At 42.0% G+C, this 27,773-nt stretch overlaps 1 protein-coding gene across 6 annotated transcripts in view; it reads right to left on the reverse strand.

The window, feature by feature from the left end:
• BEND7 (BEN domain containing 7) overlaps positions 1-27,773 on the reverse strand; it is a 49,158-nt gene that overhangs the window by 13,408 nt on the left and 7,977 nt on the right. For 5 of the 6 annotated variants that reach the window (XR_005828013.1, XM_040595125.1, XM_040595124.1 and 2 more), the window contains 5 exons: positions 21,585-21,884; positions 15,009-15,131; positions 12,258-12,523; positions 6,185-6,410; positions 1,372-1,491 (listed from right to left, as the gene is read on the reverse strand). Coding sequence is in view for 5 of the 6 variants with exons in the window: in XM_040595125.1 (XP_040451059.1) it covers positions 1,372-1,491; positions 6,185-6,410; positions 12,258-12,523; positions 15,009-15,131; positions 21,585-21,884 (1,035 nt within the window). In the remaining variant the exon portion in view is untranslated. The remainder of the gene's footprint in view (positions 1-1,371; positions 1,492-6,184; positions 6,411-12,257; positions 12,524-15,008; positions 15,132-21,584; positions 21,885-27,773) is intronic. The other variant, XM_040595126.1, reaches the window with a different exon arrangement.

Raw genomic sequence — 27,773 nt, forward strand, 5'->3', positions numbered from 1 at the left:
TCTGGGTGTTTCTCATTTTCCTCGGTCTTGCGCTTTTCCCTCCTGGCATTAATAACATTGTGGAGAATGATTTCAGATGCCAGTCTAAGTGTGCATTTCAAAGACACAGCTTTGGACAGAAAACGTCAGCTCTCTGAGACAGGGAGCTAGAGAGGACATTTCCTGTGGCCTCACTCACATTCCCTGCCCCCCCCCCCCCCCCCCCCCCCCCCCCCCCCCAGCCACTGGGACCACCAGCATCCCCTGCAGAGCCATCAGGTTTCCCATCCTGTCGACCCACGGATGCTAACAGGCACTTAATTGTGGTGATGGGCAGAAGGGAAAAGGGGAGAAGGCAGGCAGCTAAACACGGTAACAGTGAAGGACTGTGTTTAAGGATGTTGACACCAGTGATGTGCCTCAGACAATGGTGTCAGATGCTCTGAGGGAATGATGGGCAAGAAATAAGACCACAAGGGAGCCTTAAGAAAACACTAGGATGAGGAAGAGTAAGTGAAGACTGGTACAAAGAAAGCCCCTTGTAGGATGGGAGGCATGAGGATGGGAAGGAGACTAGTTAAGGTTTATAAAGTAATTACACATCTCTTCATCAGTGATATTGCTTTCCCACAAATTCTACCAGGGCTTTTGAGACAGCACGTTGCTGTTAGTTGCTGGAGCTGAGAGCTCACCAGCTGCGTGCTGTCGGGGTGAAAGCTTAGTGCTGAGCCTTCACCATAGGCTGGTCCCAGCCCCCAGCATGCAGGTTATCCCCAACGTTGAGCAGCTTTGCTGCAAAACCCTACTTACATTACCTGTTACTCACTGCTGGCAATCTCCCTCCCATGTACTGCAGTACCTTGCTAGCACAACCAGGGTGGGTGGTGGTTTGGGTTTGTTTTGCTACAGTGATGCTGATTCTTTCACAAGGAACAGGAGAAAACTCATCTATCCTTCCAGACACATAGAGTGTAGAGGGGAAGGTCATCTGAGTTATGTCTTAACAGTACAGTGAGTGGCGTGTCAGACCAAATAACAGAGAATTTAAAAAGTCTACCTGCAATCCCGAATGGATCAGCTAGCTCCGGGCTCAAATTTCATCAAACTCTGGGAAGAAGAGTTTGGGTGCTAGTGGAAAGGGGTTGGAGACAACATTTGAGAAAGACTCAAAGTTAACTTGGCTGCAAGGACAGCTCCTAAACTTGCTACCATACCAAACACAAGGAAACACTGAACTTTACGCAGAAACCTGCTAAAATCTTAAGAGTTCTAATTTTCATAGAGTGAACATGTACAACTTTACAGCTAACAACAAAACCGCTTTGGTGGATACAAAGGCTCTAAGCTTTTAATCTGGCAATCACATGTTGTTCCTTACATTTTTATACATACCTGAGCCTCTTTTTAATCGTCTTCTTGCAAGTTTAATTTGATCCTGAAGAATCTGGACCCAGTCCCTAGGACCAGGAAGTTTATCCACATGGTTAGCAGTGCAGTATTTTTCTGTAAAGACTGAAATGAAAAGATACCATCTTTTTGAAATGTGCCACCAGAATGGAGAAAAGGAGACTGGAGAGGATTATAAACAAAATATATCAAATTATCCACTTATGAAAAAGCATTTAAATGGCCAAATCTAGGATTATGAGAACAGAGTCTAACTCTGTGTTTCGCAAGTTTATCCTTCAGAAGTCATTTGTGTGTATAAATGTCACAGTAATACCATAGTCACTACTTATGAAAGCCTATCCCAGACAAACAGTCTATACCTGACATTTTCCATTTATGACTTTCACACAAAAACATCAGAGAAAAATAACAGTGTACGCTGAACTGAGCCTCCAGATGTGGCAAGCACTTATAAATGCTGCCTTCCATATGGTACAGTAGAGAGCTGAAGATCTGGTCATTTGGTGGCCTCTTGGTCAGGTTGCTAAGGCTGCAGGCAAACTGATGAAAGACAGAAGTCCTGCCACTGTGGAAACATCTACAGTTCTCATACTGCTGAACCAGAAGGAACAGATTTTTATAAAGGTACTAGAAAAAAATAAGCCATCATTGAGAAAAAGGCAGTACCCTACAGGTCCAATTTTGCATTTAGTTAAAATAGTATGTAGAAGGTCAACGTTACCTTTAATTCCATATTTACAGCAAACCTAACAATGCTATACCAAAAAGACAAAATTATAAATGGAGTGAAACTGATGAAATTGATTTTCATCACATGACTGAGAAGTGTGCAAAATTAAACAAGAGAAGAAAAAATATTATCACTGTTAGTATTGCCATTGTGGTCTCAGTCAGAGGTCTCAGAGCCGACTGTCCAGTTACAGACGACAAACAAAAAAAGAAAACTGGTCCCAGCTCAAGGAGTCTGTAATCCTTGAGAACAAATGCCACACAAATGGGATGGGGAAGCATGCAACACAAAAACGACAATTTCAGTACACACACGCTTCTGGAACGGCACTAGCTGGTAAGTATAAGGGGACCGAAAGCAATCACACCCTCTGAAACTCTTTCCATGTTAACAACATTGCAGAACCATTGCCCGGAAGGCAATACTCTCCCCTGCAGGCTGCTCAGCAAGGCTATCAGACCAACTCCAAGGGCTTCCCACAGAAGCCAGTGCAGCCCCACACATTGCCAGTGTCCGATTTACAACAATATGGTCTCTCTGAAAGTAAAAATAGCCTTTCCCTTCTGAATCCATATGGTACCCGACAACAGGAACCTGAGCCATGACTTAAGACTCCTACTTCAAATACTCCAGCACAGCTCCTGCTTGTGACCAGGGCCTGGGGACAATCTGTGACACTAGGCTGAACCCAGGCCACCCACTGCAAGTGCCTGCTGCAGGAATTATGGCACCTGCCTGCTGCTGCCTGCACAGAAAGCCAGAGTCTGGCAGCCTGAGTCAAGACATTAACTTCCTTCTCTAACCTGCTTGTTCTTCTCTTGAATTAAAGTCAAAAGTAGCTTTGATCGCTCAATGTGTGGTTAGGGAAAACCAACGTGGGCAAAAAGGAATGGGAATGCAACAGGAATGAGGCAGGAGAAAGTGGGACCTCTCCTTTCTATTTCACCTGAGCTGTATGGTGCTAACAATTTCTCTGTCACAGAATCATAGACTAGTTTGAGTTGAAAGGGTCTTTTCAAAATCATCTAGTCCAAGCCCCCGCCACGGGCAAGGACATCTTCTGCTAGATCAGGATGCTCAAGCTGACCTTGAACATTTCCAGTGCTGAGGCAGCCACAACTGCTCTGGGCAACCTGTGCCAATGCCTCACCACCCTCACCATCATTACCCACCCCCCCCCCACCCCCCCACCCCCAAACAACAAAACAAACAGTCTTCCTAATACCCAATTTAAACCTACCCTCTTTCAGTGTAAAACTGCTGCCCCTTGCCCTGTCACTACAGGCTTTAGTAAAATGTCTCTCTCATAAGATGCCTTTCTCATAAACCCCCTTTATATATCAAAAAGCTGCAGTAAGGTCTCCCCGGAGCCTTCTCTCCTCCAGGCTGAACAAGCCCAGCTCTCCCAGCCTCCAGCAAATCCGCTCAACTTGGTGTCATCTGCAGGTTTGGTGAGTGTGTGCTAGAAACCACTACATCACTGATGAAACTACTAAATAGTATTGGTCCCAGCATGGATCCCTGAGGGCCACATCACACTTGCATCTGAACACAGCTCGTTGACTTCTGCAGAGAAGGACTTCACTGGCTGGACTTCTAGTCAATGACACAGAGGAAAAAACTTACTGCTTCTGATCTTTTTCTTTTCATCTTTTTCCCCCCAGTTCTGAGTGAAAGATTGATGTGACTCCCAAGGGAAACTGACTGCCCAGGAGAAACACTGCAACTGATTCAGCAAGTGCCACTGAATACCCAAAGTCAAAAGAAAGAATTTCTCCCCAGCTAATCATACTGTTGCAGAAGCATTAAATTACTTGTAAGGGCAGCGGTTAAAATGTTTTCAGACAGGAAGAGTGATTTTCAAGCAAACAGTTGGTCCTTTAAGTTCTCTGCTTGTTTTTGTCATGAATGTAGCCTTTTCTCCACTTCTGTATCTCTGTCATAGAAAAAGACTAAAATTGCCACCGAAGGTTATCTGGGCACGTGGTAGAGGAATGTCCTAATGATAATAACGCAAACAACATGACGTTGTTCTTGTGGAGATTTCATACTGGCTCAGTTATTTCTTGGAATAAATGAAACCACAGTGTCTGATAGCTTAGCTCTTTGGAGGGAAGAAGGGTGCTATTGGAGCCAGGCTGAGGAAAAATCCACAGGACGTTAGCCCTTGGTGTCTTATTCCACCACAGCTTTTAGCAACAGGCTCAGGCAAGAGCATTTGGGCAATACTGTAAACATCAATCAAGATCACTGTTACTACAGTCATACCTAGTAGTACCATCACAGGGGAAATTTACCTGTCAGAACTACAGCTCCCACCTTTCCTCTCCGAAACTCAAGGGAAGAGGTTAAACCAAGCCTCAGAATTTGCTCCAGTGCTATGAGCTCAGCTACTGAGAAACACTGCTCTCCGTAGTGGGTGACGACTGCTATTTTAATAGTGCTGCTGTGTCTACTGAGAAAACATTTCTTTTATCACAGTGCTGCTCAAATGAGAGTTTGTTCATTTGTTGTTGGGTTTTTTTTAAAAAAAATTTGAACTAATTTTTCTTCCATTTAACTTATTTATTAAAGCTTTTAAGGAAGAATGAAACATAGAGAGACTGAATTCAATTTTGGGTTTTTGCAGATTACTGAGGTCAAGAAAGGAAGGTATAAAAAAGCATTTGTGATTTAAACCTAATTTTAAGAATAACTGTAAGGAAGTCTGCCAGCAACTCTGTAAGATGTATTAGAACTATGACATAGCCACAACATGCATTCATTGCAGAACTGCACAGGTTGAAAGGGTCCTCTGGAGATGTCCATGTCCAGCCTGCTGCTCAAAGCATGGCCAAACTAGGTCATGATGCTCTGAACTGTGACTAGTCAAGTTTTGAGTATTTACAGGGAAGGAGATTCTGCAGCCCCTCTGAGCCCCTATTCCACTGTTCAACCACCCTTCAGTTGAAAAAGCTTTTCCTTATATCACGTTGGAATTTTCCATGTGCCCGATGCCTCTCGTGCCTCTGAAAAGACTCTGACTTCCATTTTTCTACATCAACCCATTCAGTAGTTGTGGACAATATGGCTTCTCCTGAATCATCTTCTCTTCAGTTCCCTCAGCCTCTCCACCCTCATGTGTCACTTGACATACACACTTCACCACCTACCTGGTTCAGTACCGTAAGTCTTGGTAGCCCTCCACTAGACTCAAGCCAGTATGTCAATGTCTTTCTTGCATGGGCAGAGGGGACAAACACAGACACAGAAGTGATTGCCAAAGGCTCCCCCTGCCTCCTTTTGCTGCCAATGGACTTACAGAAGCTCTTTTCATTGCTGTATGTCTCCTAAGTTAGCAATCTGTACCTCAGGACGAGTCACAGCCTCTAAAATAAGCTCTACTTTGCAACACAGCTTGTCTTTTGGTAACTTGGGTATCTTCCCTACTATATCAGATTTCAAAATAACAGAATCCAGTTCAGAATCTCTAGCATAATACTAGCTCTTTATATGTTGTGATCACAAAATTTCAAGGTACACGTGTTCTGGAAGCTAGAAGCAGTGATCACTAAGAAAAACCACCCAGCACAGGATCTTCACACTGACTAAGAAATTTGCTGCCACAAAAGAAGGACCACCACCATTCTTACAAGCATCAAACTCATCTCAGTTCCAATATTATCTTCCTCCATCTCTCCCCAGTCCAGCTACTAAACTGTTTACAGAGCAGATACAGTCAGATGCAGTGCAAGCCTCAGAACTTTGATTGATGAGGATCAGTAACACTGTCATTATGTTTTCAAGATTTCTTTGCATCTCTGATATCCGGGGAGGGGGGGAAAATCTTACACGAACACTGAGTTTCTAACCTTAGATCCTGACTTCAGAAACCGGGATCATTGGCTTAAAATTAACACAAGCTGTCCCTGTAGAAGCTATTTTTAACAAGTGAATGAAAGGGAATAAAAATAAGACTGCATATTTTAATAGACCTAACACACGTCAGACATTCTAATCTACTTACATTCTCCTTAGCTGAGAATATGTTCTAATTACACATATGAAAGAAAGCAAATAACATACCTTTTATTGCACCCACAATATTTTGGTCTAGTCCTTTTCGGTTGTCATTCAGCCCTCTTTTCCTTTTGCCATTTGGTAAAGAGTTAGCCAAAGTCTTGTCATCAAAAAATGCACAGACCAGCTTCCTAAAGAGCAGACTTCCTGAGCGAGTATAGTTTGATAATATAGAGTCCAGCTGAGATTTCGGCATGAAGACATCAAAGCCTTCTGCAAGTTGCACTTCTGGCTACCAAAAGAATGCAAATGTTTTAATTAAACGAGCATTCAAAGATATTATTTTACTTCAATCACGCATCTGGTGAGACTTTACAATCACTTAATCAAACCGTGGATCTTTTCCCAGCTATTCAGTACCACAGCAGCCTACTTCATTGAAATCAAACCCCATCAGTGAATAAGCACCTTAAAGGCAAATCAAATAATCATACTCATGTCTAACCACTGTAATAGTTAACAATTACCGACGTTATTTCTAGGCGTACAGCTAACAAAAAGAAGAGATACCTTTCAATATCAGATAATAAGTACAAACCAGAGGACGATCCCAGAGCAATACTCTATGCGATGCTTTCTGGACATTTATCTAACCATTTTATGGATTTATTTCATTGCCAAATGACATGAAAGAGCATGCTGTGGGGCAGCCAGGCATTTCCAAGAGGCACAAATGCAGGACTACCTGCCCATTTCACATGGTTTCCCAAGAGGGTTTCCACCATAGACACAACCCACATGAGCAGAAGCAGATGATGAGTTTGAGGTTGCCCTTTGAGCCAGCACTTACTGACCATCCATTTCTCCTTCCTTCTCATATTCCCAAAATGCATCCTTAGAAGAGGATGATCTTAGACAGTTTATTTCAGCACAAAAAGCCTCAGTGGTAAATCACATGGATATACATGACTGCTAGAAAGTGAGATGGAGGGCAAGAGGATGAAACAAAACCATCCCATACTTCACAAGAGTCTCGCCTCCAGTACGTTGTGAGCCAAAGCAGACCAAGGCCCTCAAGGCAGTCCCCTCACCAAGAGTCTTTTTGCTGCCCCTGTCTGTACATATCAGAAATTACACGAACAGCATTTTGCAGTATTTTCTTCTGTGACTACCACACAGTGCTTACACAAGATGTCTCTATGGAATAATTATATATCCAGAATGAAGATACATAACAAATAAACAAATTTTTTTAAGATACTATCTGGACGTTGGCAAGGGAGGGGAGGTAAAATCGGTGGTCATGATGTAAGAAAATAAACTAACATTACAGCCTTGCTCCTAATAGTTTGCTCTACCCACCCCCTCCCCCTCCAAATACATTCACCGGTGATGGATTTTCAAAGACGTTCATAGAACAAGAGCAAATGCCATCTCCCATCACATCACCTGCAAATGTCTTGAGTCTAGACAGAAGAAAGGGCTGCCAATCCCAGAAGGATTTGGCTGTGTAACGCTTCTCCCATGGATTTTTAAAAATAATTATCAAGAGAGTATCAGCAAGCAGAATATTTTCAAAGCAGACACTGTCATTGGATATGCATGTGTATTGTGCAGTAAACCTGAAGATTACACTGCTTTGGGAAGCTGGGATGAAAAAACTTAATTTATGCAGAAAGTAACAAAAAAATAATCTAAAAAGCACATAAAATTCTCACCTTGTTCTGGATCACAGAATCATAGAATGGTTTAGGTGGGAAGGGACTTTAAAGACCATGTAGTTCCAACCCCCCGTGCCACGGACAGGGACACCTTCCACCAGCCCAGGTTGCTCCCAGCCCCGTCCAGCCTGGCCTTGAGCACCCCCGGGGATGGGGCACCCACAGCTGCTCTGGGCAGCCTCTGCCAGCACCTCACCGCCCTCACGGTAAAGAATTTCTTCCCAGTATCCAATCTAAATCTCCCCTCTTTCAGGTTAAAGCCATTCCCCCTTGCCCTGTCGCTGCAGGCCCCTGTAAAACATCCCTCCCCAGCTTTCTTGCCGGCCCCTTTAGGTACTGGGAGCTGCTCCAAGGTCTCCCCGGAGCCTTCTCTGCTCCAGGCTGAACCACCCCAGCTCTCCCAGCCTGGCCTCACAGCAGAGGGGCTCCAGCCCCCTGAGCATCTCCACGGCCTCCTCTGGGCTCACCCCAACAGGTCTGTGTCCTTTTGACGTTGGGGACCCCAGAGCTGGACGCAGCGCTGCAGGGGGGTCTCAGAAGAACTGAGCACAGGGCAGAATCCCCCCCCCCTCGCCCTGCTGCCCACGCTGCTGGTGATGCAGCCCAGGGCACAGCTGGCTTTCTGGGCTGCAAACGCACATTGCTGGGTCATGTTGAGCTTCTTGCCAACACCCACAAGCCCTTCTCCTCAGGGCTGCTGTCAACACATTCTCTGCCCAGCCTGTGTTTGTTGGGATTGCCCCGACCCACATGCAGGACCTTGCACTTGGCCTTGTTGAACTTCTGGAAGTTCACATGGGCTCACCTCTCATGGTCCTTCTGGACAGTAACCCCTCCCTCCAGCATGTCTACCACACCGCACAGCTCAGTGTCATTGGCAAACTTGCTGAGGGTGCACTCGATCATGGTGTCCATGTCACTGACAAAAATGTTAAAATGGCACTGGTCCCAATACCAACCCCTGAGGAACCATGACGAACCACTCGTCATTGGTCTGTGCTTGGACATTGAGCCACTGACTGCAACTCTCTGACTGCGACCACCCAGCCAATTCCTTCTCTACCGAGTGGTCCCTCCATCAAATCTACGTCTCACCAGTTTAGAAACAAGGGTGTCATGCAGGACAGTGTCAAATACTTTGTAGAAGTCCACGAAGGTGATGTCAGTTGCCCTTCCTTCATCCACCAGTGCTGTGACTGCATTGTAGAAGGCCACCAAATTCGTCAGGCATGATTTACCCTTAGTGGTGAAGCCATGCTGGCTGTCACCAATCATGTCCTTATTTTCCACGTGCCTCAGCATAGTTTCCAGGAGGATCTGCTCCATGACCTTGCTGGGTACAGATGTGAGACTGACTAGCCTGCAAGTTCCCTGGGTCTTCCTTTTTTCCTTTTTTAAAAATGGGGGTTATTTTCCCCTTTTTCAGTCAGTGAAAACTTCACCAGACTGGCATGACTTCCCAAGTATGATGGATAGTGGCCTCGTCACCTCATCCACCAGTTCCCTCAGGACCTGTGGCTGCATCTCATCAGGTCCCATGGATTTGTGCACCTTCAGGTTCCTTAGATGACCTCGAACCTGATCTTCTCCTATAGTGGGCGGTTCTTCAAGTTAATCTTCAAGGATGAAAAGTTGCTTTTTACCTTCAGAACTTTCAAAATTTTGGATCCAGCAAAACAGTCAAGAGTTACTCCATTTGACATTTGACAATCTTCTGATGTAGGTGGGTTTTTAATATGTTACTTCTAAACTGTCTGGTGACAGAAAAGATTTTCAGGAATAAATAAATGTAGTCCGGGTTTACAACTTGGGAAAAATTCTCCTTCGTGTTAATCAAAACCCAGGATGTAGTTGTCATGGTGATGAAGGTATCCTGTCCTAGTCTGTTACTTGGGTCTTGGGTCTTACGATAGCAATTTAAGATGACCTTGATGATACAAGGTGCCTAGGGCAGACAAATCATCTTTGCTAATACAGCTGTAAAATAAATGTTGAACCTTACCAATGCACCAGTGTGGAGGAGTCAATACTATTTTAATTTTCCCTATTTTATTCTTAGTATAGGAATCAACTTGTATACCAGCAAAATAATTTGAAGGCAAACCACCCGTTTATTCTTGCTTTCCTTTAGTAGTAAACTATTCAATGAAAGGCAATCATTATCTAATTGAACTTTATGATCACTTTGAATGCAATTTCTCAAAAGGAAAAGTATTTGTTAGCAGACAATGATCACGGCATAAGGAACTCATGGGTAAACTATTCGTATACAATAAAATTAATGCCAAAGGCTTTTGCTATGCTGAAATTAACAGGCAGCAAATTAGATGTAATCCTAGACATTAGGATTGTACTAGGACCAGCAGGCTGTACTACATAGATTAGAAATTATTAGGTTATAAATTAAATACTTCAACAGTAAAATAAACGCAAAGTTTAACCAAGAGTAACAGATCATTACATTTAAAAAGCAGGTTCTCTGATTTGTGGGCCAGGTTAAGAGTTGGTCTCACAAAGACTTTTTTCCACGTCCCTAAGTAGGGGTATTTCATCTCAGCAAATCTGAACTAATTGCCCTGGTTTTGGTAGCCCCAATTTTATACCCATTACACTGAGATTTTTCTTCAAGTTCAATAAATGTTGGCAAAGTAACAGCAGTGGCAGTCCTGGCGTATGACACAGCACACACTACACACAAACCATGCAATATTCTCAAGGGATCATTTATTTATGGCGCTGTGTAAAATGTCTTTCAGTTTTTTCAGGCACTCAGACACGCTGGTCGTGAGCACAGTAGAGATCCTTATGAATAAATAGAAAAAGATAATACTGCCATTCATTCTGAAAGAAGTGACTTTCTTTAGCCTTCTTAAAATGTTTAAGGTCACATTTTATTTCTGCTGTTAAATATATCTATTTTCAGAACTCAACAGTTTTCTTTCCAAAGACAAAATCGATTTGTTTGTCTCAGGGTTCTGGCTCTGCAAATTTAGTCAAACAACTACTGTGGCAAGCAGGGGCCAAAGCATGGGAGGGCAGATGAGGACCTGATTTATAAGCTACATGTTTTCTCTTGACTTTTTTCTTAGGTCAAATTGGTACCTACAAAGAATTGTGTCCAGCGATGGAACACATTCATAAAGCCAAATTAAATTCCATCACAAGCACAAAACTGTTTTCAAAACCGTGTTCCAAGCTGAAAAGAATGCCACAAGCAAAGAAAATTTATAAGCACAAATTGCGCACTGGAGATAAATTACCAGTCCCTCCCCAAACCATTTCCTCAAACATTATTAAGCATAATACTACAAAAGGAAAACCTCTGAAAAAGCATCAAACCAGTTACTCTGTATCACTTACACCGACTCTATGGCATGAGACTGCAATCTAATTAGTGGTGTGGCTTGCATCTATATAACTGAATTATCATGACTGCTCTTTTTTATTATTAGTTCCCTCTTCCAGAAAGGTAGAATATTATCTGCTGCATTGTTTTCATTTACGCTTATTGATACTGAATTTAATTATGTTTTTCTAGCTCATAGTACTTAGGAAATTGGAAACTGCCTGCTCAAAATTAAAAATGTATTAGAGAAATTAATGATCAGTTTAGTCATCAGTGAACTCGTTCAGATGACATCTATTTGGTCATTAAACAAAGCCGATCAGCCATCAGATACAAGAAATTTCTACCAAATGCATACATGTTACTTGAATCAAGAAAAGACGCTTATTGCAATTTCACATGTGAAAAGTACATATTTTTAGAGTGGCAGGTTCTGGCCCCTCGAGTCACACCGACATCACCAGCAGTGTCAAGGCCCTCATCCGGCAGCCACAGCGACGAAGACCAAATGATCCGACTCAGCAAAGACTGAGGTAAGAACTTCACAGAGGTGAGGAGTCCCCTGAAGCCAGTGGGACCAGTCAGGCATGAAACACAGCACGTAAAATACACCTTGGCAGGATAAGGGCATACGTGTGGGCTATGTGTGCTCGTCAGCAAATGACAAGGCTCTGAACGGTTTATACACGCAGCACTTTTTCACGGCTCTTGATCTCACGGTGGCTCTTGGCAACACAAGAGATGAAGAACAAGTTTCCACTGCAAGCTCAAACAACAGGCAGCCTTGAACTCGAGGGAGAACTACACGCTCATGGAAGTTGGGGGAGAAAAACCCCAAACAACCCAAAATTTTGTAACCAGCACTCAGCTGAAAAAAAAACCCAACACCCAACACTTTCTAATCTGCACTCCCACGCTTAACACTACTGTCTCCATTCAACCCTACCCAAGATTGCTTATTTAATCCTAACAAAAATTGGGAATACACATCAACCTGACCTAAGTACTGATTCTTCTGAATGAGTTAGTGCTTTAAAATCCTGTGATCCTGCATATTAAGATATTAACTTACATCTGATGAAGCCGATTCAAGGATAATTCCAAATCCTGAAACAGGGGTTTCTGGTTTTATAGGGGGTTCAACTACTTGCAGACTCGATCGTTCCGAGTTTGCCAATAGCTTCTTTTCATTCTCTGCAGAGCTGGGTTTCTTATTCATGGTAATTAGTTCAACAGTTTTGAGGGGCAGTTTTTTCTTTTTATTTCTCTTTCTTGATATTGTTGACTTTTGTGCACAAATCAGAGGAACAGGAGGCTGCTGTCTGTTTTGAGTCCCGACTGAAAGAAAGTAACAAATTAAATTCATAGACAAAGGCACACCTATAACCACACAGACATACCATTAAACTACTGACATACTGAACTTATCTTCTGGATAAGTGGTACAATTTTCAGGGCTGTTTGTGCATGTGAAACACTTACATTTTATTACCTTTGCATAATTTTCCAGTCTGTACAATGGGGATAATGACACTGAGTTCCACTACGAGGTTTTTCAAGACATACTGATGAATAGCATTTCAGGAAAATTAGGAATACATGGTTCTTTTTGCCAGTGACCACTGGACAGCTGGTGACATGAAGGACTTAAGCAATGATTAATTTGTATACCCTCTTGAATGACTGAGAATCTCACTGTCTTTGAATGTCTTTTCCTGATAAAGTAAGATAATAAAAGTGCTAATGCAATTACAGTTATTTTTATGAATGTAGTCACCATGTAATTAGCTCAGCAAGAACATTTCAAGTACCATTATGTCAAGAATGAGGGAAAACACTACTCAATAGTTTAATTTCTGGGGAAAAAGTAATGCAAAGTTGCATCAGTTTGTTTTGCTCATACACAGAAACTGACAGTTCATGTGTTATCTCTGACATCTAAAGAGACCGTATTCTGTATTTATCAATATTTTGCATCTTCCAGTATTCACAGTCATTTGTATAAACTAAGGCACCAGTCCTGAACCTGTATGAATATAGGGGAGTTCTCCAGCACAGTGCTATGCAGATACAATTATGTGTCTGGAAGAATCAGCAAGATCAAGGTCAAAAAGAAAGCCAAAATTGCTACAAAAGCAAATCAAACTCACTGGAGCTATGAGTGAACTACAAATAGTCCTCATCTACAAAGCCTGAGGAAAAAAACAAACCTCAGAATACTGTTTATTGAAAGATTTCTGGGATATTTAATTTCTGGCAAGGATTTACAAGACTTAATTTGTAGTTTATCACTTAGACCTAAGAATGAACACTAAAATACGTTATTACACTTTCACTTACATGTTTGCATTTTAGGTTTTTTGTTTTACTAACAAGAATGCCAAACGGATTTTTTTTCCTCTGCAAAACCATCATTTCCTGTCTACCAGAAAATATGAGCTATTCCCAGCAAATCAAGAGATGCACTAATTAACAAGGTACTTATACTGTAGACACATAATAAATACGAAATGTTCCTGCTATTGAGGAGCCAGTTCTTCTGGCATAAACCCCAGTTCTGGACCTCTCACCCACAACCCATTTGTAATCATGCACATCATTTCAATGAAATCAGTGCAACCGTGTAAAGAAACCCCTGTCCCAGCAGAGACTGTAAAACTGGGCCTTCGTGTGCTTCTTTGTGAATCGGTGACTTTTAGAAAAGCATTTTTATGTGTATCAACTATATTACAAAACCTGTCTGATCCTTCCCATCACTCACTCAAACATATGCCATGGAGACAAGGAGTTCAGTCAGCCTTTCACTCCACCCATACTTCAGTTAATTACTCAACACTCCCTTTTCTTACAGAGGTCTTATCCAGCCACTCTTACAAGAAAGACCTCCATGGCTCCGCTCCCCATCGCTCACACTGGATGGGCAACTCAACCGACAAAATCTCCATCTCCCAACTCCTCATTAGTATTAACACCAATTTTTAGGAAGCACGGAGGCTGCAATTTCACAGCAGCCTATGATGGTCTACCTCACTTCTAACTGCCATGGTGTCATTATCTTGCTGGCTCTAGGCTCTTCTGGCTCCGCATGGTTCTGTTTCACCTCCTAACCTGGCAGAAAACAAAGCTCAATAGTTTTCCTCAATGAACAAATTATTGCTGGTTCAGTCAGCAGAAAGAACGGGTAAACCAGCCTGAAGGAGGGTGGAGGCCACAACATGCAGTGGCTAGCTCAGCTGAGGTTACTTCGGAGCTGTAACTTCAAAGATCTTTGAAAGAAGTGTTATTTAATAACTTTAGTGGCCTTCCAACTTTTTTTTTTCACCCCCAAGATTAGTGAACTGGTAAGCAGGTAACAGCTTAAGTAGCGTTTTGCACCCCTGAAGGAATACACTGCGAAAACAAACAGGGGGTGGTTATGGCATGACCTGCCTACTCAGCTCCCATTACTAGAGTATCTAATCACATCAGATTTATTTATTTATTTATTTATTTCAGTTTAGCCTCAAACAGTTCCTAAAAGGTAACATCCCATATTACGTGTAAGGACCTGAGAAGTAAAAACAACATTTCCAAGAACCCTGCAAACATTTGCCTTTCAATGATCTGTCAGGACAGCATGAAAAAGTCCAGGTTTTCCTGAGTCTCTACATAGATTTCTGTCTTTCTAGACCATTCCACTTAACAATGTCACAGAACCATGGAGCAGTTTGAGTTGGAACGGACCTCCCAAGATCATCTAGTCCAACCCCACTGGAATAAGCAGGGCCATCTTCAACTCCATGCTTGTCATGGATATGCACATATGGAACTGTGGTCATTGTACCTGCTTGAACCTGCATCAATTTTCGCATGGTCTTGAGCTCTTGAAGAATAGCCTGTAGGGTTGACTGGCAATTACATGTACAGCAGTTTGGTCCAATCGATGAATTCACCATTGGGATTTCTCCTGAGAGAGGAATGAAACAGGGGAGAGACGATGTAACCCACAAAAAACAACTCAAACAACGATTACCAGCAGGCATCTGAAACTATTATCAATATACCAGATCATGAATAAGATCCAAAGCAAGAAAACAAATAATTTTCAACATGATCTCTTTTAAGAGGAAGAGGCCGCTAGTTTTTATCCAATTACTAGTATGTGCAATTGTATACGGTAGGGGATGCAACGTTACATGGGCTGGAGAAGACAGCTCAGAGCATGAATACAATGCACTCCTCACAGCAGGGCTTTCTATTGTCAGGCTAGTTCATCTTGAATAACAATAGCACCAAACCTCATTATAAACATGCTCACTTTATCACGCACACAAAAAAAAGCCCATCTCCCGGTACAGTCTTACAAAGAATGAAGACAGTCTGTGTAATAAAGGTTTATACTGTACATTAAATGAGGGCCTAAGAATTTTTAAACTGCTTGAATGTTACATGTGATTCTTCACCATGTGAAGAATTGAGAATGAAAATAAAATACCTTATTTGGAAAATAAATAAATAAATAATAAAAAAACCCCAGGATGGACAAGAACCACCAGCAAGAAAAGCTTGCAAATCTGCTCTTCTGTTTGCTAGGGTGAGACTGTTTTCTATGGCATGTTTTCCAGGACTGTGACCTACAAGATGGGCTTTCCATAGTTTCCCTTGGAAAATTAATATAGAAGTTCAACAGATTCTTCTTTTCTAGCAATTCTTACCAGTGTTTAACTGAATTTACATACTTCTAGTTCTAGCCCTTAGCAGTGCTTTTATTACTGCCTTGTTTTCCCAAAGTTTTGCATCACAGGTCCTTAATTAGGACACTCTGTAACAGCTGAGAGATTTCAAGCTTTAGCTGAATAGTTGCATCCTGCATGTTTTTAGAATAGCTGTATACCTATCTTTAACGCTACAAATAAAAATTTCAAAATTCAACCGAACACCTATCAGTATCTGCTTGAAACTGAGGCCAGATGGGATCACCCCCCTGCCTTTATTTCAAAATGTGCTTACATTCATTTAAATTGATGGCTATTTTACTGCTCAAAGCATGCAAGAGGAGAGATGATCATTTTATGAAGATAGATAAAAATGGATCTAACAAAAATCATCTTGCTTGGTGACACGTGGTGGACTTCAGAGAGAGTATTTCCCTTTTTCTTCCATAGCCTGACACTTACCAGGTGCCCTTTAATCATTACCTAGCTAAAGTGAACGTAAGCAACTCATTTAATCTTCCCTTATAAATCCTCCCATTTTTCATTATTATTTTAGCTTTTCTCTGAAGCCAAACCAGTTTATTAATACCATTTTAGGTTTGGTTTGTGTTCTTCCATCAGAGCTCCCTGATGTCAAACCTGCACAGATCCCTTGACTTCAATCCTCATTTGAAATGGCTGAAAATCTGCCCACTGCTCAATTGCTCCCACCTCTTCCCAGTTCTTCCTGTGTGTCCCTCCATCCTCAGCTCTCCCTTGCCAGGCACCTGTTCTCTACCTTCTTCCATTCAGTCCTTCAGCTCTGAAGCAACATCTATCAGGCTTAAGCAAACTGGTGGTCATTCTCCCAAAAGTGAGATACTTGTGAAGCTAAACTGATGCATCACTTAAAGATTGGTCACATCTTCCAGGTGTCTCTCTCCTTCTTTCCTCAGATATTTAGATTGTCCACACTATTGCAGTTACAAATTTTGGTTTTTTAAAACATCATCCATGGATAAACCTGTTGATACTACATTAAGCTAAATGGAGTAGTTTAAGAATCTCTTCAAATCTAGCAAATGCAAATGCAATAGTTCCACCAGCTTCTTTTCTCCAAGGTTTCAGCTGTAAAAACAACTTCTAAAGAGCAAAGTGTTACATGGAAAACAGGCTAAGTCTCAAATTAAAACAAAGAGGTTACTGACTCAGCAGGACAGGACTGCCTAGTTTGATCTCACCCTTCCTTTGTACACTGTCTATTCACTGAAAGCTCCTTGGGGCATGGATGGGATTTTATCTTTTCAATGGTCCATAAAAGCTCTCCAATGTTCAGCCCATTGTTACAGGTACAGAGAGAAAACAAAATAATATTATTTTTCGGTTTGCAGCAGGTTACTCAGAATCCCTCACCTTGGCTCCACCAACACCCTTTACCTATCTGTTAAAGGTAGACTTTTAAATAGAGCAGTTTCAAGACTAGTTACAATTTAATCGCATCAGTGTAACTTTGTACCTTTCAGTAAGACAAGCAGGTACCCCAGAAATGGGGTCCCAGGAAATTAGGAGAGTTTTATTAACAGAAGACAAATACATATTAACAACATCCTTCCTCTAGCGCTTTCTCAATTGTTTTAGACTAATAAAGCTCCTTGGGATAAAGCCTATCCTCTCTCTTAATCAGAATCCAACATTTTAGTGGGCTTCTAGAAAGAGTATCTGAAAGACTACAGTGGGAGGCAGGGCTGGTGGCTTTTGTTTCTTTCTTAACAAAGACTCTACATGGTGGTGAATTGCACGTGAAACTTAGACAAATTATATCAGTAAATACCTGTACATCTTTCCTGTTGTAATATAACATGTTCGTAACAAAAGCATGCAGGCATGCAGGCTCCTGATGGAAAACCAAAGGGTCTGTTTTCCCATTGAGGCATGGGGGATTTACATTATAATCCCCATTAGCACTGATAGAAATTACCCATGTAAATCTACCATAGGTACTGGAAATGGGAAAAGAGACCACCCATATTTCAAATCAAAGCAGGGTTCTACTGACTTCATACATATTCATGAGGATTTTTTATTTTCTTTCTATCCTCCCTCCTCTGATCAGTTACTGTGTTGTAAGAAACATCTTGTAGAGTGTTCTCAGTCATTGTTCCAAGCACTATCTTTATCATTTTTAGAGGACAAAAGCAACCCTTTTCAACTTGTTATAAATCAATTTTTAATTTTAAAAGGAGAACAGACTTCTTATTTTTATGAAGGAGTCTTTAAAGAGCCATCTCCCTCTCTTTTGGAAGCTAGCCAGCAGGCAAATTTGATACCAGCTTGCATGACTGAGAGAAGGAGATGACACAAATACATTAGTTGCTTCCCCTGTGTGAGCAGCAAGTAGCCCAAGACACTGGTTCTTGCAGCTGGGTCTGCTGAGAGTGAATTCACCTGGTGTAACATTGCTACCACAAGTTTGTATTTGAAAAGCATGCAGGCGTAATCCATTGAAAATGATCTTGACATAACCAAAAAGCAATTCAGCTGCTGCATCGCTGCTGGATTTGCTACAGAACACAAGAAACAAACCTAAAATCTTTTAGATGGACTCTATGAGTTTGTTGGCCCTAACAGGGCAGACATGCTACTCACTGTAGCCCCAAGAGGCTCCCACTAAACACAGTGGGTCACACGTCTACCCAACATCCTGACTTGTGGAACTGCCACCTTAAATCTGGTTTGGAAAAAATCCCTTTGCTTTGCAAGCATGCTTCTACTCTTCCCCTGTTGCAGCAATGCCTATACTCTCCACATTCGTCCTTTTCTCTCTTTGTCTGTTTTTGCCAGTACCTTTTTCACAACTGCTTTCTACACCAGCACCTATTAAACATCCATTCCAGCCTCTCCTTGAACCACATTTGCCTTGTGAGTAGATAACTATACTATTAGATGGATGTAGCATGCCTATTACATTCAAATTTGAGTAATTCAGAGACTCTTCAACATATGTCTTGGCTCCCTCTATACACAATGGACAGAAACAGTTTCTGGACTCAGACTGCCTGCTTAGATGCCTGGATATCTCCCCAGTGATGACCTAGGCCTGACATCCCCAGGTAATAAGCTTACCTCCTATCTGAACAGTTTTGCTCTGATGAGTTTAAGCACAGAATCACAGACTGGTCGGGGCTGGAAGGGGCCTCTGGAGACCATCTAGTCCAACCCTGGCTAACGCAGATTCTCCCAGAGCAGGCTGCACAGTCACATCCAGGTGGGTTTGAATATCTCCAGGGAAGGAGACCCCACAGCCTCTCTGGGCAGCCTGTCCCAGTCTCTGCCACCCTCAAGGTAAAGAAGTTCTTCCTCATATTCAGATGGACCTTCCTGTGTTGCAGTTTGTGCCCGTTGCCCCTTGTCCTGTCACTGGGCACCACTGAAAAGAGCCCGGCCCCCTCTCGGCGTTCACCCTTAAGGTATTTGCATGCACCGATCAGGTCCCCTCCCATCCTTCTCTTCCCCAGGCTGAACAGCCCCAGCTCTCTCAGCCTCTCCTCACCAGGGAGATGCTCCAGCCCCATCATCATCTTCACAGCCCTCCACTGGACCCTGGTAAGTACACCATGGTAAGTACTAAGGAGTACTATCTCCCTTGAGGCATTGTTCAGTATTTCTGCACTCAAGCTTTTAAGGACTTTGTCCATCCTCTGAACAACATCTAAAATACTGAGTTAGATGTTCAGGCTCCCAGTGCAAGACCTGCGGAGGAATCAGGCATGTTACAATGGCCGCCCAGAAGAGCTGCTTCTTCCACCAGGAGAGGTTTCAGAGCTCGCTCACAGCCCAGAAATACATGGAAAGTTTCCTCCCCTAGAGACCAGGCTTGTGAACCAAAGCAGCAGAACTGTCCGGCAGGATTGCAACACCCCACGGGAGGCAGCCACCTTGAACCAAAGAGCTACGCAGACCATCTTTTCAAAGGTGGCCAGTGGAGAGTGCCCACACCCAGCTTTATGTAATAACCGACAAGATTGCATTCCTCTCTGTAACAGAACAGCTGCAGAGGGAGGGGAGGAAGGTGCCTCCCGGTACACGTCCCCAGGAGCTAGGAGCCTGGGCATTCCTCTTGTCCAGCCCGGGAGGTCACTCAACCCAACCCTTCTACTGTCTCACAGATCATTCTAACCTATAAGAGATGACAAATCAGCTAAACCCTTCCTCCTCCTAGGAAAGATTAAAAGCACTGACATTTTCTTGCATATGGGGCCAAATCCTGTCAACATGTTTTAGCTCACCTGCTGAATCAGGCCCCTGCAGGGATAGAGGTGCTGCTCCACCTACTTTCTGGATCAGGGAAGCGGGCACCTAATCTGTGCAGGCTTGGGCACTTCTGTGCACGTAGAGAACTGTCCCAGCTGGCGCCCAGCGACTCTCAGGGCAAAGAGGCAGACATCTGATGAGTTTCAGGTCCTTCCACATTTAGGACGTTGTTATGGTGGAATTTTGGAGACCAAAGTTTTAGACAAGGATGCTAAATCCCATCAAGTGTTTTCCCCTCTCCCCTGGGTCTGCACCTTTCAAAAACACAGAACTATTTCTTTTTTTTTTTTGGTAATTAAAAAATAAATAAAACTAGCATGACTTACTGCAACACCTTTCTCCAAGTCAGTCAGTACCTCTGTGTAAATCATTGCCTCCACAGAGAAACAGTCAATCTGGGGAAACCTAAGGCTGCAGGTTTTTTAGTGCAGTGACAATACTTCCTAAAGGACAGTACTGAGAACAGTATCAGTATTTTTCTTTTTAACTGTTAAAAGCAATGAGAACTTGTATGCCTTTAGAGAAGGATACACAGCAGATACTCCTACTGGGAGCTATGAATACCTTCAGAATCAACTGGAAATTGATAATGTTTTCAGATGCAGCCTCACAATTTTTTATTTTCCTGAATTTAGAACTGAGGTACCCCTTTAAAATGCACCCCACCACCACCCACACCCCCAGCTAAATTTGGTGTTGAGTATCAGGAGAAAAACTTCCTGAATTGGATTTAGATCATTAAAGAAGACCTTCAGGAATCTGGTAGTTATCCATTCTCTGGGACTTAAAATAACAACAGAAACGTATTTTAAGAGCACACTGCCATCTACTTCTGGGCAGAATTCTCTGCCAGTACAAGATGGACCGTGGTCTAGTACATGCTGTTCATAGGTAGACACCATCATGACTTTCTCCAATGGTCCCATCGGAATAAAGCCTAAGGCTGTGATAGGATTTTGTACCTGAAGTTCAGCGGTCAGTTATAAGGCTGATGCCATCCCCTTATGGAAGTCAGTAGAATCCTGCTCTGCAAGTGGTGTCACAACAGTGCTACATTACTCATTGCAAAGAGGAGTGGTAGAGGTTGACATTTAATTAGCTATGAATTTAATAACAATGGCAAAAGCTGTTTTAATAAGTACTGTATAGAAATTAAGCCTGTAACAGCACTGAGTAATTCTGCCCTATCACCAGGAATCCATTTTAAAAGCTAAGACAGATGGTAGCAGAATGCACTGTGCCCACTTTCACACCTTTTCAAAGTGATAACTGTGCTCATTTTGTAGACTCTGAACTATAACTGCTTTCAGTGCAGCGGTACAATATATCATCACAACAAAGGCAGAAATTTAGTACAGTACAAGGAGAGGAAAAGAAAAAAAAGTATTATTCTCAGTATCTAATGCAGATCATACCATTGGACGCCACGGTTCGTGTTTGATTTTGGAACGTTTTGGATCGAGTTCCATATTGCCCTGAAAAATGGCTAGCTTGGGGTGGTAATTCATTCCATGCACTGCTCTGTGAAGGATGAAGGCTCGCCTGGGACTCTGCAGGGGGATTCAGGCGCTGGGCCCAGGCTAAGTCTAAATCTTGGGGCTCCTCCTTCAGTTTTTCTCCTTCTTTGCCAACTCGTTGATAGATTCTTCCAGTGCTGTCATTCAGGAATCTTCTCATCCCTGTAATTTGTTTTTTAATTTCCCGGCTTTCATCTCCTAATGAAAACAGAGCCACAGTTATCACTATAAATTAGCAAAAACGGTAATGGGTAGAGATTAGTGATTTTAGATGCCAGTAAGAGTTGGAGTACAAAAATAAATAAATAAAGACGAGAACAAAAAAGAGATAGTTGAGGGGTCATTGGTACGTAACAGGCTATGCTTTAACACAGCGATAGTTGACATCCCTCATGGTTGAAAGACCTGCTGAACTTGGCTTTCTTGATGCTATTTCTAAAGCTTTGATGAGTTAAGATATTTCTCCAGAAGCAAATAATATTAGCTACAGCAGTTTCAAATAAACTAAAAGACTGATCCTATTCAGGCGTTGACATCAGTGGATATTTTCCCCAAGTAAAGCCTAAAGGATCAGATCCTTTGTATGTCAGTTTGCTATATGCTGAAGGACAGATCCTAGAAAAAATAAATAACTCACAAAAAGCACCACACCACACATACACAGAGCAACACTACACCTATTGATTTTAATGAACAGGATCAGTTCCTTAGTCCACAGAATTTTACTTTATTCCTGTATAATACAGTAATATTAAAAGCAGCTAATACGTGCATAACCGTGTATAGACTAACTGCTGGATGTGTTAAAAATGCAGATTACAAAAACAAAATGAAAATATATACAAGAAAAATGTGACTGTTCCAAATAAATTCAAGGCATTTAAATAATAACAATTACATACTTTAATACTCCTGGCACCATTTAAGTATTAATTTTACGTACGAAACTGCTGATTGCACAATGAATATATGCGTCTTGGGCAGATAGTAGGTATTTTGCTCGTTAAAGCATACATTACATTTCACTAGTAATAAGAAGTGTTCATAGTCACTTCTGAAATAAGAAGATTCTGTATTTTTACTGGTAATAGAAAAATCAAACATCCTAAGCAAATGAAGTAACGAAGATCAAGAAATTGATGAATCAACCTTCCTTTATAGTATACTTAATACAGTAATACTTGGTATCCTCTACCCCATTTACATTTGCATTTTCCAAAAGAAAGCTATCTTTGGCAAAGCAACAGTGCAAAGGAAACTTCAGAATAAAAAAAAAAACCCCAGCCCTCCAAAAATCAGCACACAATGTGCATCATCTCTGGTTCAACAAGGTATTGGAAAGTGTGCTAATGCCAGGCATGTGAATGACTATCAACTCAGCACAACCACTCAGTTGCCTAAACTTAGGTGCACGCTTAGGTAGCGGGCTAAACCGGAGAGCTAAAAGAGCAACAACCCCCTCCCTGGCACGGGCCAAGCTCAGCGTGGCTGGGACAGGCTCCAAGCCCGGCGCACCCAGGGCCGTGCAGTACCCAGAAGAGGGAGTTTTTGCTCTGGGAGGTGAACAAGCAGAAGGGGAGATGAGCTGCACAATCCGCTCCAGCCTCTGCTGAATCAGAGCATCTCCCGCTTGACCTGGCACACCGGTGCCCTGGGCCAGCACCAGCTGGCTCCAGTCCCCCCAGCCCAGGGAGGAGGATGGGCCGTTTGCAAGAAAGCTTTTAGTCCAAACTTAGAAATACATCCGTCAACCCTGTACAGTAATACTCCAGCACTGATTCCACCCCAGCTACAGCGTCGAGAAAAACCTTTTGCAAGCAAGTTCTGCATTGCATTTATTTTGTTAGTTTGCCTGTGGATTTATATGCACGGGTGTGATTTAATTAACAAATTGCAGCACTGATTCCTTTAAAATGACACTTTTGGGCCCCAACCCAACCAGGGGCTCACTCTTTGTAATTCCCAACCTCAAGAAGCTGCAGAGTACCACCAGACTCCAACTACCATGATACTCAGACCTGTACTCGGAAGACCGCCTCCCTCCTGCACGTGGCTCTACCTGCCCATACCCAGGCTCCAAATGCTCCCACCACACCGCAGCATGAAGCAACCCCTTACCGTCAGCTCTCAGAGTTCAATGTTGGCAGTTTGGATTTGTATTTGGCAGCAAAATGTTTCCGAACATCAGAAAAGCTTCCCGCTCACCTCCCCCTGGCGGGTGTAGTGGCTGCATGCTACGCGGCTGGTCGGGTGACGTGTTGTTGGACAGATTAAATTTCCCTTACCCAATTACATAAAGTATTAATGTTAATTGAGCTTATTCAGCCTTGATTCTGGTCCCTTGTTAGTTCATACAGAAGTCCTCCTAAGCAGTGACATGAGCATACTTACCTCCAAATAGAGGTATTTATGTTTATGCTTTATGTTTTCATGTTACAACAAACTCTGAACTTGCATCCCATGTAAGTATGTCTGTGTTTAGGTAGCTCCCTGCTTAAAACAGGGAGATTCACCCTTTATGAACTTGTTTGTTGGCTGGGGTTTGGTTTTTTTTTGGGGGGGGATTCTTCTATTCAGATTTTGTTGTTGTTTTTTGGTGGGTTTTTTTGTTTGTTTGGTTGGGTTTTTAGGGTTTTTTTTGGTTCGTTTATTTACGTGTATCTTCTGTTTTGTAAGGAAGGCCATTAAAAACATACAGGCTATAAGCTTGACTTAAGTCTTCAGTGCAAGTTTACATCGCCCCTCTCCCAGTAATGACGTTTTACAGCTTTTAATTTGCAACTGACTGAGCTAGGGACAGCAGTACCCTTCCCGACAGGAGTGGAGAGTAGCTGATACTACACCATCTGAATCTGCAGGCAGGCACAAGACCAGTAACAGATTTAACTTCTTGCTCCCTGGTTATCTCATTTGTCTATTAGCTCTAGAGCCCAATGATAGCATTTTGTTATCAGCTATTCCACTGATGATTTCCACAGATGATAACCATGTAATTTAAAAATGAAGAGAGAAGACCAAAAAAAAAAAAAAAAAAAAAAAGGAAGCTGGGGCACAAAGAAAACCAAACAGCTTAAACTACTATGTCCTATGGAAGAGACAGCCTCCCTTTTTAAATGCCAAATGGGATAATCAAGCACTGGGAAAAAAACCCCAGTTTATTACATAAAAGTCTGCATTACCTATCTGTGAAAAGCCCCCCTGTGAAAAGACAGATGCTGAGGCCTGAGAGGAGCAGTGCATGTTTCAGCCTCTCCTTGCACACATACCTGGGGTCCTCACTACCCCCGAGGAGATGAGGATGCCTCTGAAGGGCAGGCTATAGGATTTGCCATTTGGATTGCCCATGTAATCCCTTTGGTTTTACCTGAAACCATGGAAGTTACTTGCAAAACACTAAAATACTTACAAAATATTACTCAAAATAGATAAGCACAGCAAATTACAGATCTATTTAGGAACTTCTATGTAAAGATTATAATAGTCATAACAAAAACACATTAATAATTTTTTAAAATAGTTGTTTTTAAGATGGTCCTTTATATACAACCTATTTTTCCACATGGCCTGACTGCAATCTTGTAAAGTAACAACAAAAAAGCAAAACAAAGCCCTTTCATAAATACTACATTAAATAGTCGTAGGGAATAATCTCCCCAAAATTCACTTCAATCTCTTTCCTTACTGAAACTGTGCACAGCATAAAAACTGCCTGCTTTGAAAGCTGTAAAAATGTTAAAAAATTAAACACACAAACATAAACCAGAACTGTCTAGGATGAAGTAGCATCCACATGCTAAGCGTGCACCTGTCTGAAGCAACAGACCTGTAAACAACTCCAGTTAACAAAATATTATTGGTAGTCCATTAATTCCGTTCTTTGCCCCTAGATGCCTGACCATCTTTTCACTATTATGTTTATTAAACTTAATATAAATATACCACACTGACCACAAACAATTTACTATACTTCTCCCAAGTAATTTGTCAAATATTATCACACCGCTACAAAGAATTATAACATGATATGCAACCACACTCATATGTTAAAATATTAATTTTATTCCAGTATTAGAGAAGTGGTGACCATATCTGTAATTAATGTATTTGTTTTAAAGTGTATAAATAAGTGAACAGAGTTAAGGTTGGACAGCTGTCTGTATTTCTTCCCTTGACTTATATAAACAATGAACCATAATGTTCTTTCAGCCCAATGTTTTGCAACTAATTTATTCATTTTTAACATTTATATTTCCCATATGTTTTGGGAAATACTCACTCATGAGTAATTGACTTTTTTAATACAGTTTGATTTTCTATGAATTAGTGTCTAATTTATTTTTTGTGTTGTGTTCACGCAAATGAAACTCGTATGGAAACTTTTCCCTTCTTGCCTATACAAACAAGGCTTTTTTCCTGCATCAGGCTGTGTACTCAAGGTACTTCATATGTCAGAGATTTCCACCTTTGTGTCAAACTAGGCTGAAATTGGTGCATGAGTACAGGAGCTTTCAGGAGGGTAGGAAGAGCAGTGCCAAACAGCTAGACAAGCACATGTGAGCTGACATCAGCCAGGTATGTAAGGGAAGGAGGCTTCAGAGGTGAGGAAAAGTAGAAGTCAATGTGTATGGCTTGAATGCTCAAAGAAAAATAATATATAATTGCAATGGGTTATATAACCAAATGTACTGAACACCAGTTTACTAGATGCCACTCGAATGCTGCCCTTCCTGGAAGAGGGCCAGCAAAACTCAGCTGCTGTGTTTGAAGTTTTTTTTTTAAGGGTTAATTCAGAGCAGCTCAAGGAACTGGAAGGCACATGCCTTCACTGCACAGCCAGGCTGAACTCACCAGCCTGGTGAGTTTTCAAAAAACACCTTTTTGAATGTTACATCATATTCAAGCATTTCCTTCAAAGACAGTTATCCTAGAAGGGAGCTATGCATCTCTCCTCAGCAAAAATTACACGCCACTAAACTAACTTTCAAAACTGAAGGTATTTTTGCCACTGTCACCTTGCACTACAAGTGGTCGTGAAAGAGAAGACTGTGAAGGTCAGCATGAGGAAAATAGAGGAGCCATGTGCATGATTCCTTACCAGATCAAAGTTTTCCCAAATCACGTGAAAACTTGTTGTGTTTGCCCTGTGGATAATCTGAATTGGGCATCATGTAGCTAAATCAAGGCGGCAAGCCCGCATTTCTCAAACAAGCGATGCCCAGCCTTTGCTAGCATATAAGAACCTACATTGAACAAGTAACACAGGCAACAACACGCTTTGCAAATTAAAAACCTAGACCCCAAGTCAACAGGGAGAGCAGCTGTCATGAACAATGTCAGAGCATCACACAAGCAACATGAGTTATGAGCTGGGGACTTTAACTACCCTAAGCTAACACAGGGACATTTAAGCTGTCTTAAGTGAAGCATCTTTGCAGTACTCTAAAACACCTTTTAAGAGCACTTACCCATCTTCATGTCACCACACAAAGCACTAAGATTGTATTTGCAGGAAAACCAGATCACCCTCAAACCAGACCCCCTACTCCCAAACCAAGCATGGAAGTACGTGGGTTGATCGACACCCCTGCCTATGACAAGACACAGAACAGTAATAAGCATCACAAACACTAACGTAAGTAAAGCAATTTGCAGAATCACAACCAGAATCAGACCTTGGGACCATTCAGGATCTGGGGGGTTATTTCTCTGGAAGCTCAATCAGCTTAGGTGGCCTGGTCACCACCACCACAAAATAACTCTTTTGTAGAGTCTGGTGAAACAGTTTCAAGACACCCATCAGGAAGAGATACAGAAGCCCAAGTCACTCGCCTTCATGCCACACTGCAACAACTAAATCACTCAGCAAAGGTTAAGTCAGCAACTGTTCCATCAATGTATATATTAATGAGGTCATATAATTAAAAAAAGTAATAACAGATATGCAACAACTTCCCCCAGTTATTGGAAAATCCCAGGTCAAGATCATGCTTCAGCCCCAAAGGGAAATGCTTTACAAAGTTAGATTGTTGCAGAAAACATAAACTTTTATGCAGTCTTAATTATAGAAGCTACTACTGCAACAATCAA

The sequence above is a fragment of the Falco naumanni genome, chromosome 5, assembly GCF_017639655.2.
Source record: "Falco naumanni isolate bFalNau1 chromosome 5, bFalNau1.pat, whole genome shotgun sequence".
NCBI lineage: Eukaryota > Metazoa > Chordata > Aves > Falconiformes > Falconidae > Falco > Falco naumanni.